Here is a 12,460-nt window from a genome sequence, read left to right as displayed (position 1 = left end):
AAGACAGCAGCTTGGGCATTTCCTGCAAGAGAGGGCCAAAGGGGCATTGATCCGGGCTCGTCTCACCACAATACAGGACATGGATGCTCCAACATCCTTCTTTTTTAACCTGGAAAAGACTTTAAACCAGAAAAAACAAATGATTGGCCTTCGTCTGCCAGATGGACAGTTATCCACAGACCCAGTGGAGATGAGGAAACATGCAGTAGGATTCTACACCAGCCTGTTTAAAGCCGCCCCATGTGATGTGAACTGTGCCAGAGAGCTGTTGCTGGGGCTTCCATCCTTGTCCACAGCTGACCAGGGAATTTTAAATGCAGACATAACCATGGAGAAGCTAACAACGGCAGCATCTCGGATGGCTGCAGGTAAATCTCCGGGGATAGACGGTTTACCTGCTGACTTCTACAAGTTCTTCTGGAGCAGTATGGGGCAGGACCTGATGGATGTTTTTAAAGACTCACTTCAGACAGGATCACTTCCTGCATCGTGTAGGCGGGGCGTTCTGTCCCTGCTGCCAAAGAAAGGGGACTTAACCCAACAAAAAAACTGGAGACCAGTTTCCTTGTTGTGTTCAGACTATAAGATTTTTTCTAAGTTCCTATCTAATAGACTTCGGGGATTCATCGGAGGTCTAATCCCAGACGATCAGTCCTTCTGTATACCAGGAAAGTCACTAATGGACACTTTATTTTTAATGAGAGACGTGTTTGACGTTTGTAACCTTTATGATGTAAATGCAGGTATCATTTCTATTGATCAGGAAAAGGCGTTTGATAGGGTTGATCATGAGTTCCTGTTCTCTACGCTACAGGCTTTTGGGTTTGGGGGGTCCTTTCTGGAAGGGATTAAGATGTTGTATAGGAATGTCAGCTGTATGGTGAAGGTAGCGGGGGGCCTGACTCAACCCATACCTGTTCTAAGAGGAATCAGACAGGGTTGTCCCATCTCAGGACAACTGTATATTTTAGCTATTGAACCGCTGCTGTGTCGGCTGAGGAACAGGCTGAAAGGTCTACACCTACCTTTACCTGTCTCTAGTCCTCCCTTAGTTGTGTCTGCTTATGCAGATGATGTGAATGTTTTTATCCATGATCAGCATGATGTACAAGAACTCAGATCTAGTTTACTTTTATATGAGAATGCATCCTCAGCTAAGGTTAACTGGGACAAGAGTGAGGCATGTATAGTGGGGGGGTGGGACCTTAATAATGTTGCGCCTCTACCAGAAGGGCTGAGGTGGGGAACGGGAGGTATTAAAACACTAGGCCTGTACTTGGGTACTGAAAGTTTTCAGAAACAGAACTGGGAGAAGGTGCTGGAGAAGGTGGAGGCGAGGTTGTCCAAATGGAAATGGCTTCTCCCTCAGCTGTCCTACAGGGGCAGGGTTCTGATAGCAAACAACCTGGTTGCCTCGTTTCTGTGGCACAGACTAATTGTACTGGTTCCACCACCGGGTCTGCTGGAAAGTGTTCAGAAGTTGTTGGTGAAATTCTTCTGGTCCGGTCACCACTGGATCAGAGCCTCGGCTCTTTACCTACCCGTGTCGGAGGGAGGACAAGGACTAATAGACGTGGTGTCTAGAACTGCAGCCTTCAGGTTACAGACAGCTCAGAAGCTTTTTTATGATGACGGACTCTGCTGGCTGCCCCTGGCACATCTCCTGCTGCAGAAGGTTGGTGGGCTTGGGCTAAACAAACACCTGTTCCTGTTGAATCGGAAGGTGTTGGATCTGACAAGGATTAGTCCGTTCTACGCGTCAGTGCTGGACTCTTTTAAGCTGCTGACAGTATCCAGAACGTCTGACACGGGACCAGGGACATGGTTGCTACAAGAACCCTTGTTTGACAATGACTTCTTCTCTCAAGCTGGCATTTTAAGTTCATCTGCGTTGCAAGTGAAGTTCACCAGTGCTGGGATTGTAAAGTTTGGTCACTTACTGAAGATCCCGGCTGGAACCCTTAGTGAGCGGTTGGATGTGAGGTCCACCAGAGTGATGGAGAGAGTGGTGGAGGAGGTACGGAGGTCCTTGTCTGTGTTGCAGAGAGCCTTCATTGAGACTTGTACTCTATCTGACCAATGGGATGATGACAGTGAGTATGTTTTTCCGTCTCTGGAGGTTAAAGCCGCTGGTGAGGGATGGCAGGAGGAGAGTGGATTACTGCTGAACCCGAACACTCCAGTGTTGGGCTCCTTCCAGTCTTGTGGGAAGAAACAGCTCTATCAAACTTGTGTGAAGGTTATCAATAGGCGCTCCTTGTTAGGAGTCAAGGAGTCGAGGTGGACGCAGGTGTTTGCTGCGGACGATGTCCCTGGGGGGAGCTGGAGGAGTTTGTATAAGTCTCCAGTGGAAAAAAGGATGGCAGACCTCCAGTGGAGGATCATACATGGAGCTTTAGCTACGAACAGACACAGAGCCCGCTTTGATCCAAGCACCGGGGAGGGATGTCCTTTTTGTAACCAAACAGAGACCCTAAAGCATCTAGTGGTAGCATGTTCTAGGTTAGCAGGGAAGTTTAAGGTTTTAGAACGGTGGGTTAGTGCTCTGGGGGAGACTTTTACCCAACACTTATTCGTTTTCGGGCCCAAGTACAGTGTCAGAAAAAAACGGACAATACTGTTAATCAACTTTTTATTTGCATGTGCAAAACTAGCCATCTGGAAAACCAGAAAAAACCAGATGCTGGGACAGAGCTGGACTGATGCTGAGAAGAGTCTGAAGGGCCTGGTGGAAGCTCGCTTAAAGATCGAACACGCTTTTTACGAACTTACTGGGAACCTGGACTCGTTTAGAGCGGTGTGGGGGATTGGGCAGGTGCTCTGTCTGCTGGATGGACAGGGCTCCCTAAAGATCAACTTCTAAACTGGTTTATCAGTTGCCCTGGTTTTATTAGTGGAAAACAAGTTTCAGTCATTAAAGCTGATTGTTGATCTGTAAAGAAAAATAAATCATTTAAAAGTCAAAGTATCTCTCTCTCTCTCTCTCTCTCTCTCTCTCTCTCTCTCTCTCTCTCTCTCTCTCTCTCTCTCTCTCTCTCTCTCTCTCTGACTCTCACTCTCACTCTCTCTCTCTCCCTCACTCTCTCTCTTTCACTCTCTCATTCTCTCTCTCTCACACTCTCACTCTCTCTCGATCACACTCTCTGACACACATACTTTCTCTCACACACTCCCTCTCTCTCTCTTTCTCTCACACACTCTCACTCTCTCTCTCTCTCTCTCACACTCTCTCTCACTCTCTCTCTCTCTTTCTCTCACACACTCTCACTCTCTCTCTCACACACTCTCTCTCTCACTCTCTCTCTCTCTCCCTCACACTTTCTCTCTTTCACTCTCTCACTCTCTCTCTTTCACACACTCTCTCTCTCACTCTATCACACTCTCTCACGCACACACTTTCTCTCTCTCTCACACACACACTCTCACTCATTATCTCTCTCACACACTCTCTCACACACACACTCTCTCTCACTCTCACTCTCTCTCACACACACTTTCTCTCTCTCTCTCACACACACACACACACACACACTCTCTCTCACACACACAGTCTCACTCATTATCTCTCTCTCACACACTCACTCTCTCTCTCTCACACACACACTCTCTCACTCTCTCTCTCACTCTCTCTCCCACACTCTCTCTCACTCTCACTCTCTCTCGCTCACACTCTCTCTCTCTCTCACACACACACACTTTCACTCTCTTTCACACACACACACTCTCTCTCTCTTTCACTCTCTAACTCTTTCTCTCACACTCTCTCTCACTCTCTCTCTCACACACTATCTCTCTCACACTATCTCTCACACTCTCTCTCACTCTCTCTCTCACACTCTCTCACTCTCTCTCGATCACACTCTCTCTCACACACACACACACACTTTCACTCTCTCTCACACACACACTCTCTCTCTCTTTCACTCTCTCACACTCTCTCTCACACTCTCTCTCACTCTCTCTCACTCTCTCTCTCTCACACACTATCTCTCTCACACTCTCTCTCACACTCTCTCTCACTCTCTCACTCTCACTCTCTCTCGATCACACACTCTCTCTCTCTCACACACACACACACACTTTCTCTCTCTCTCTCACTCTCTTTCTCTCACACACTCTCACTCTCTCTCTCTCACTCTCTCTCTCGCTCACACTCTCTCACACACACACTCTCACTCTCTCTCACACTCTCTCTCTCTCTCACTTTCTCTCTTTCACACTCTCTCTCACTCTCTCTCTCTCACTTTCTCTCTTTCACTCTCTCACTCTCTCTCACACACACACACTCTCTCTCTCAAACTCTCTCTCTCTCACGCACTCTCTCTCTCACACTCTCTCTCGCTCACACTCTCTCTCACACACACACTCTCTCTCACTCTCTCACTCTCTCTCTCTTTCTCTCACACACTCTCACTCTCTCACACACACACACTCTCTCTCACTCTCACACACACTCTCTCTCTCTTTCACTCTCTCACTCACTCTCTTTCTCTCTCACTCTCTCTCTCTCACACACACACACACTTTCACTCTCTCTCTCACTCTCTCTCTCTCACACACTCTCTCTCGATCACACTCTCTCTCTCACACACACACTTTCTCTCTCTCTCTCTCTCTCACACACACACACACACTCTCTCTCTCTCACACACACATTCTCACTCACTATCTCTCTCTCACACACTCTCACACACTCTCACTCTCTCTCTCTCACTCTCTCTCTCTCACACACACTCTCTCTCTCACTCTCTCACACTCTCTCTCTCACAATCTCTCTCACACTCTCTCTCTCACTCTCTCTCTCACACTCTCTCTCTCCCACACTCTCTCTATCACTCTCACTCTCTCTCGCTCACTCTCTCTCTCTCACACACACACTTTCTCTCTCTCTCTCTCACACACACTCTCTCTCACACACTCTCACTCACTATCTCTCTCACACACTCTCACTCTCTCTCACTCTCTCTTTCTCTCTCTCTCTCTCTCTCTCTCTCACTCTCACTATCTCTGTCTCTCTCTCTCTCTCTCACACACACACACACACACTTTCACACTCTCTCTCACTCACTCTCTCTCTCTCTCGCTTCTCTCTCTCTCTCTCTCTCTCTCACTCTCTCTCTCTCGCACACTCTCACTTTCTCTCTCTCTCTCTCTCTCTCTCTCTCTCTCTCTCTCTCTCTCTCTCTCTCTCTCTCTCTCTCTCTCTCTCTCTCTGTCTCTGCCTCTCTGAGTTCTATGTGGGAGCTCACGGTGTGGTGGTGAGGGTCGTGCAAGTGGTGGAAAAAGTTTGTTTATTTGTTTGTTTTCCGGAGGTGGAAAAGTTCTTTCAGATAACTTTTTTCAACCTTTCTTGCTTTCCTTAGTGTTTGGAGGTTGTGTTTGGTTTTGTTTGTGGTGCTTCCATGCCGGGATGGCGTCTCAGGCGACGCCATCCCTGTCTTTGAGACACGGGGCAAGAGCCGAGCCTCCGCCCTCCACTCCGGTGGAACAGGTGCTGTTAGCGGTTGGAGACCAGGTGGGATATGGAAACATTTTGTTTGCCTCGCGCATGAACAAAGGGCTTGTGGTGTTTCTCGAGAGTCAGGAGCAGGTGGGTCAGCTTGTGCAGAACGGGATTCTCCGTTAGCGCTACCGTCTACCTGCATCACCGTGTCAGGAGTTCCTCCCTTTTTTCCTGACTCTGCTCTGGAGCGGGAGCTCAGGCGTTTTGGGAGAATGGCGAGTGGATTCCGTACGGTGAGCCTGGGGGGTAAAAACAATAAACTGAGACATGTCCAGTCCTTGCGGAGGCAGGTGTTCATGTACTTAGACTCTCCATCACAAATGCTGGATGTGTCATTCAGAGTGAAGCACGAGGAAGGGTATTACACTGTGTATGCTAGTTCTGGTGTGATGAAATGCTTTGAGTGTGGAGATGTGGGTCACAAGCGTGTTGCTTGTCCCCACCGACAAAATGCAGCAGGACCAGGAGCAGAGACCGAGGCAGAACCCGCGGTCCCCTCTCTTCTGGCGGGGATCAGGACCGGTGTCACGGTGAGTGACACCGTGACTGGTGGCCCGCAGGGAGAGAGTGAGGGCGCAACAGGGACAGAAACAATGGCCGGCAGTTTTTCAGTTCCTGACGGAACCAAAGCCGGTACTGGCTCTGACCCAGTGGAGCAGCAGCCAGAACAGGCGGAACATGGAGGCCTACAGCCGACTGGTGACGCATCTGCCTCTTTAGAGGTGCGTTTACCAGAGGAAGGACTAGAGGATCAGGTAGAAACAGGCCAAAAGGCAGGGATACAGCCTGTAACTAACAGAGGACAGCTAGACGGTCAGGATGCACAGGTTCCTTGTTGTGAGCTGGGAGGTGAGCACTCCACACACACCATGACATCACCTGGCTTGTGAGTTCTGTTTTCAGGAGAGAGAGCAGCAGCTGCAATCAATCAGCTGATCAGTGGGTGGCCTTCATAAGGAGGACGGAGGACACTGCTAAGCCGCCGGATGATTACGCCTACTGGTAGAGTCCCAGCCACAGTATTAACTCGATTTTGAAACCTTGACTTTGAACTGTCGGATCTTAGACTTTGAACTTTGAAACCTTAGCCTTGAACTTTAGAAACGTGTTTTTTGCTAGCGATCTTTTGCTCAGATTTTGTTCTCGTTTTGTCTCAGGCTCAGTCATCTTTCCATACACCACCTCCTCGCTGAGACCTTTTGGATTTACTACTCGACCATACTACGTCTGGACTTCACTCCCAGTTCCCGTCCTCCTCACGGCACTAACTGCTTCCAGCACTACAGGCTCTCTCTCTCCTTCCCTCCGGTTGTAAAACCTTGCCGATCTTCATCACCCCGGAATACTCATTCACTCTCCCAGCTCACCCCTCCCTGGAGATCCTCCACCACGCTACATCTGTAAGTCCTCCTACCAAACTCATCCTCTACCACACTACAGTTTCAATCAAGGACTCACCTCTGTTTCCCTTCCCTCAGACGCTGCTCCCGTTTACCCATTCACTGGATTTCCAGTGCACCCTAAGTTCTAGTTATCAAATAAATCTTTATTTTTTCACATCCTGCTCCAGTGTGTTGATTCTGCATGTCTTGGGTTAAATCATTACCTCAGATCATGACAGAATCATCCGGCCAAGACGTTAACCCAGCAGAATCGATACTCACCTCTCTTTCTCACAGATTAGCCCAGCAGGAACAAATCCTCCCGAAACTCATGGAGCAGTTAACCCAATCCAACCAACGCTGCCAGCAGTTGGAGACAATAGTTCGGCAACTGCATGAATCCATTTCTACGACTCGTCCCTCCACATCCTCCTCGGATTCACAGTTAAATCCAACCACTGCTACAAGCATTCATGGAGCTGAAGCTACAAGCTCCTCAGAGGAGACTCATTTCCGCGTTGCCCCGTCACCGGCGACAACCACCTTCGGAGGTGAGTTTGAGGAGTGTCACAGTTTCCTGCTTCAATGCAGATTGGCATTTGAACGTAGCCCTGCTGCTTTTAGATCTGATTCAGCCAAGATCTCCTATGTTGTTGGACTTTTACGGGGCAGAGCCTTAAGATGGGCTGAGGCCAAGAGCCACAATGATTCGTTTTTACATGGACTCTTTAATGACTTTGTGACAGAATTCACCCAGACGTTTGGCAGTGTGGAATCTGTTTCTGACATCAGGAGGAAACTAATAAATCTCTCCCAAGGCAGACGTTCTGTGGCAGACCTGGCTGTGGATTTTCGAATCTTAGCAGCACGCACGACTTGGGATGAGGATGCCCTTATGGGGGTGTTCACTGAGGCCCTGAATGACAGGATCAGGAACCAGCTGGCTCTTTGCCCTGAACCCAAATCGTTGGCTGAATTAATCAGGCTGGCCATGTCAATAGACAAGCGTCACCGCGAGATGAGAAGAGTGGAGTTGGTGACCCCTCTTCCTGTTCCAGAACATTACTCCGGGGCCAGGGGGCGTTCCACACCCGAACTCCTACCCAAGGACGAACCCATGCAAATGGGCAGAGCCAAACTCACTCAGGAAGAAAAAGAGCACCGACGCAAGATGGGACTCTGTTTATATTGTGGAATAGCGGGACATGTCGTGAACAACTGTCCCTCTCTGGTAAAAAGGGCACGCCCACCGGTAAGACCGGGTCTATTGGTGGGCGGTAACCTGATTTCTTCTGTGACCCGGTGTTCTTTGCCATGCACTTTGTTTTATCAATCTAAGCAGATTCCTCTTGAAGCCCTAGTGGATTCTGGGTGTGAGCAATCGTTATTGGACCCTCGACTGGTGACGGAATGGGGAATTCCCACAACGAAGCTCTCTACGCCTCGCTCTGTCTCTTCCCTGGATAACCGCAATCTCTCATCCATAACTCACCAGACGGTTCCTCTCCGCCTTCAGGTTTCAGGTAACCATGTGGAGACTCTCACTTTTTATGTGTTCCCTTCCCCTCAGTCTCCACTGGTGCTAGGACATTCATGGCTTGTCCGCCACAACCCCATTCTCGACTGGAGGGAGAACAAGATCATTGGATGGGGCCCAGAGTGCTCGCAGTTGTGTCTGCGCTCCGCAGCTCTGCCTAGCCGTGGACCTGTCAATCCCCCTGCAGAGAACATCGATCTGGCTACGGTACCACAAGTTTACCATGATCTGAAACTTGTTTTTAGTAAAGACCGTGCTTCTTCATTACCCCCACACAGACCGTTTGACTGTGCCATAGATCTATTACCCGGAGCCCCTCTGCCTTCCAGCCGTTTGTACCAACTGTCCAAACCGGAGAGAGAGAGCATGGAGGAGTACATCCAGGACTGTCTTGCAGCCGGCACTATTCGACCGTCATCCTCCCCTCTGGGTGCCGGCTTCTTTTTCGTGCCTAAGAAGGACGGTTCCCTCAGGCCCTGCATTGACTATAGAGGTTTGAACCAAATCACGGTTAAAAACAAGTATCCTCTGCCTCTACTTTCATCCACGTTCGAACCAGTACAGGACTCCACCATCTTCACCCGACTAGACCTCCGGAACGCTTACCACCTGGTTCGGGTGAAGGAGGGGGATGAATGGAAGACGGCGTTTAAAACGCCAGTGGGTCACTTCGAGTATCTGGTGATGCCCTTCGGACTTACTAACGCCCCTGCAGTCTTCCAATCCCTGGTTAACTCCGTGCTGGGTGATTTCCTTAACCGCTTTGTCACAGTTTACTTGGATGACATTCTGATCTTTTCTAAGACCCCGGAGCAACACATCCGGCATGTGAGAGCAGTTCTCCAGCGCCTTCTCGAAAACAGACTATACGTAAAAGCAGAGAAGTGCGAATTTCACGTCCCAACCGTCAAGTTTTTGGGGTTTGTCATTGAGGGTGGTAGGTTGAGGGCGGATCCTGAAAAGGTGCAGGCGGTGACCGAGTGGCCGACTCCGACGACTAGAAAGCAGCTTCAGAGGTTTCTGGGGTTCGCTAATTTTTATTGGAGGTTCATTCGTAACTTCAGTCAAATCGCCGCACCCCTGACCCAGCTGACCTCAATTAACAGAGCTTTTGTTTGGTCCCCAGAAGCTGAATCCGCTTTTCAGGTTCTGAAGAAGAGATTTGCCGACGCACCCATCCTACACCGGCCTGACCCTCAACGTCAGTTTACACTGGAGGTGGATGCCTCGGACACTGGAGTGGGGGCTGTGCTCTCCCAGGTGGCTGAAGAGGACAAACGCCTGCATCCCTGTGCATTCTTCTCACGACGCCTCACACCTACCGAGAGCCGTTACGACGTAGGGGACAGAGAGCTGTTGGCTGTGAAACTGGCCATTGAGGAATGGAGACATTGGTTGGAGGGGGCTGAACAACCATTCATCATCTGGACTGACCATAAGAACCTCATCTACCTCAAGGAAGCCAAACGTTTAAACCCACGCCAGTACAGATGGTCTCTTTTCTTTTCTCGGTTTAATTTCCTGATCTCTTACAGACCCGGTACAAAGAATACCAAACCCGACGCACTCTCTAGACAATATGCTCCAGACCGGGATAACCCACCATCGACCATCCTTCCCTCCAATTGTGTGGTAGGGAGCGTCACCTGGGAGATCCGGGAGCAGGTACTGGAGGCCCTTAAGACTGACCCTGGTCCAGACAACGGCCCCCCGGGTAAACTGTTTGTTCCCCAATCTGTTAGAGGCAAGGTCATTCACTGGGCTCATGCTGGTCGGTTCTCCTTACATCCGGGGGTGGCACGCACTGTGGCCCTTATTAAACGTACATTTTGGTGGCCGTCCATTTTTAAAGATACCAAGGACTATGTTTCTGGTTGTCACACCTGTTCCCAACACAAGGGGGACCATCGCCTCCCAGCCGGTCTACTCCAGCCTCTGCCTACTCCCTCACGGCCTTGGTCGCACATCGCCCTGGACTTCGTCTGTGGTCTCCCCATCTCCCACGGTTTCACCTCCATTCTTACCATAGTCGACCGGTTTTCAAAGGCTTGCCACCTGGTGCCCCTTAAATCTCTCCCTTCATCCACAGGCACAGCGCAGCTCCTGGTTAAGCATGTGTTCCGTCTCCATGGCATCCCGGAGGAGATCCTGTCGGATCGGGGTCCGCAGTTCGTGTCCCAAGTATGGAGGGAGTTCGCAGAGGCCTTGGGGGCGAAAGTGGCACTTACCTCCGGACACCACCCCCAAACCAACGGCCAATGCGAACGGATGAACCAGGAGCTGGGGGCCATGCTGCGCTGTGTCTGCTCCATTCACCCGTCGTCCTGGAGCACCCATCTTCCCTGGGTGGAGTATGCCCATAACAGCCACATCTCTACAGCTACAGGTCAGTCCCCGTTTGAGGCTTCCCTTGGTTTTCAACCCTCGCTTTTCCCCGCACAATCTACGCCTGGCTCCTCCGTTCCCCAATTCCTCCGTTGTGCCCGTCGTGCCTGGACCACCACCAGGGCGGCGCTGGATCGCACTGCACAGAGGAACAAGCAGATAGCTGATCGCCGACGGCGTCCGGCCCCAGTCTACGTCCCAGGGCAGTCTGTGTGGTTATCGTCCAGGGACATTCCATTGAAGGCCTCTTCCCGTAAGTTATCTCCGCGGTTCATTGGTCCCTTTAAAGTTTTGGCTGTTCCGTCCCCCACTACGGTCCGCCTGGACCTCCCTCGGACCCTACGTGTGCACCCGGTGTTCCACGTCTCCCTGGTCAAGCCTGTGGTCACTAGTCCTCTCTGTCCCGTGCCTGCACCTCCTCCTCCGGCTCGCCTGCACCAGGGGGACTTGATCTACACTGTTCGCAGGATCCTGGACTCCCGTCCCCGCGGTCGGGGTATGCAGTACCTTGTGGACTGGGAGGGCTACGGTCCCGAGGAACGCTCCTGGGTGCCACGCTCTGCCATCCTGGATCCTTCCCTCATTCGGGATTATGAGGCTGCTGCGGCTAGGACGCCTGGAGGCGTCCGTTGAGGGGGGGGTACTGTTGTGAGCTGGGAGGTGAGCACTCCACACACACCATGACATCACCTGGCTTGTGAGTTCTGTTTTCAGGAGAGAGAGCAGCAGCTGCAATCAATCAGCTGATCAGTGGGTGGCCTTCATAAGGAGGACGGAGGACACTGCTAAGCCGCCGGATGATTACGCCTACTGGTAGAGTCCCAGCCACAGTATTAACTCGATTTTGAAACCTTGACTTTGAACTGTCGGATCTTAGACTTTGAACTTTGAAACCTTAGCCTTGAACTTTAGAAACGTGTTTTTTGCTAGCGATCTTTTGCTCAGATTTTGTTCTCGTTTTGTCTCAGGCTCAGTCATCTTTCCATACACCACCTCCTCGCTGAGACCTTTTGGATTTACTACTCGACCATACTACGTCTGGACTTCACTCCCGGTTCCCGTCCTCCTCACGGCACTAACTGCTTCCAGCACTACAGGCTCTCTCTCTCCTTCCCTCCGGTTGTAAAACCTTGCCGATCTTCATCACCCCGGAATACTCATTCACTCTCCCAGCTCACCCCTCCCTGGAGATCCTCCACCACGCTACATCTGTAAGTCCTCCTACCAAACTCATCCTCTACCACACTACAGTTTCAATCAAGGACTCACCTCTGTTTCCCTTCCCTCAGACGCTGCTCCCGTTTACCCATTCACTGGATTTCCAGTGCACCCTAAGTTCTAGTTATCAAATAAATCTTTATTTTTTCACATCCTGCTCCAGTGTGTTGATTCTGCATGTCTTGGGTTAAATCATTACCTCAGATCATGACATTCCTGAGCAGAGGCAGGTGGAACCAAAGAGCGAAGCGGAGGGGGGTGGTTTATGAGTTTGATTCAGACTCAGACAATGTTTCGGTAGCAGACAGTGAGTTGCTGGAGGAGAGCTTGTACTCTCTGGAGGAGATTACTGAGTTTCTGGATGAAATGTATTGAAAATCAGTTGACTTACAGCAATATTTTCCTGATGCTGTAAAGTTTTTGAGGTTGGCCGCC

At 50.5% G+C, this 12,460-nt stretch overlaps 1 protein-coding gene across 1 annotated transcript; it reads left to right on the top strand.

The window, feature by feature from the left end:
* Nucleotides 1-6,766: 6,766 nt before the first annotated feature.
* On the top strand, nucleotides 6,767-12,144 carry LOC129160762 (uncharacterized). The gene is made up of 4 exons (XM_070545293.1): nucleotides 6,767-6,903; nucleotides 7,183-8,915; nucleotides 9,549-11,620; nucleotides 11,776-12,144. The coding sequence occupies exons 2-3, from the start codon at nucleotides 7,217-7,219 to the stop codon at nucleotides 11,438-11,440; spliced, it is 3,591 nt and encodes a 1,196-aa protein (XP_070401394.1). The 5' UTR covers nucleotides 6,767-6,903; nucleotides 7,183-7,216; the 3' UTR covers nucleotides 11,441-11,620; nucleotides 11,776-12,144.
* The last annotated feature ends 316 nt before the right edge of the window (nucleotides 12,145-12,460 follow it).

This window comes from Nothobranchius furzeri, chromosome 16, assembly GCF_043380555.1.
Source record: "Nothobranchius furzeri strain GRZ-AD chromosome 16, NfurGRZ-RIMD1, whole genome shotgun sequence".
In the NCBI taxonomy this organism is placed as follows: Eukaryota; Metazoa; Chordata; class Actinopteri; order Cyprinodontiformes; family Nothobranchiidae; genus Nothobranchius; species Nothobranchius furzeri.
Note: the sequence above shows the minus strand (reverse complement) of the source record. Positions and strands in the feature narration are given on the sequence as shown.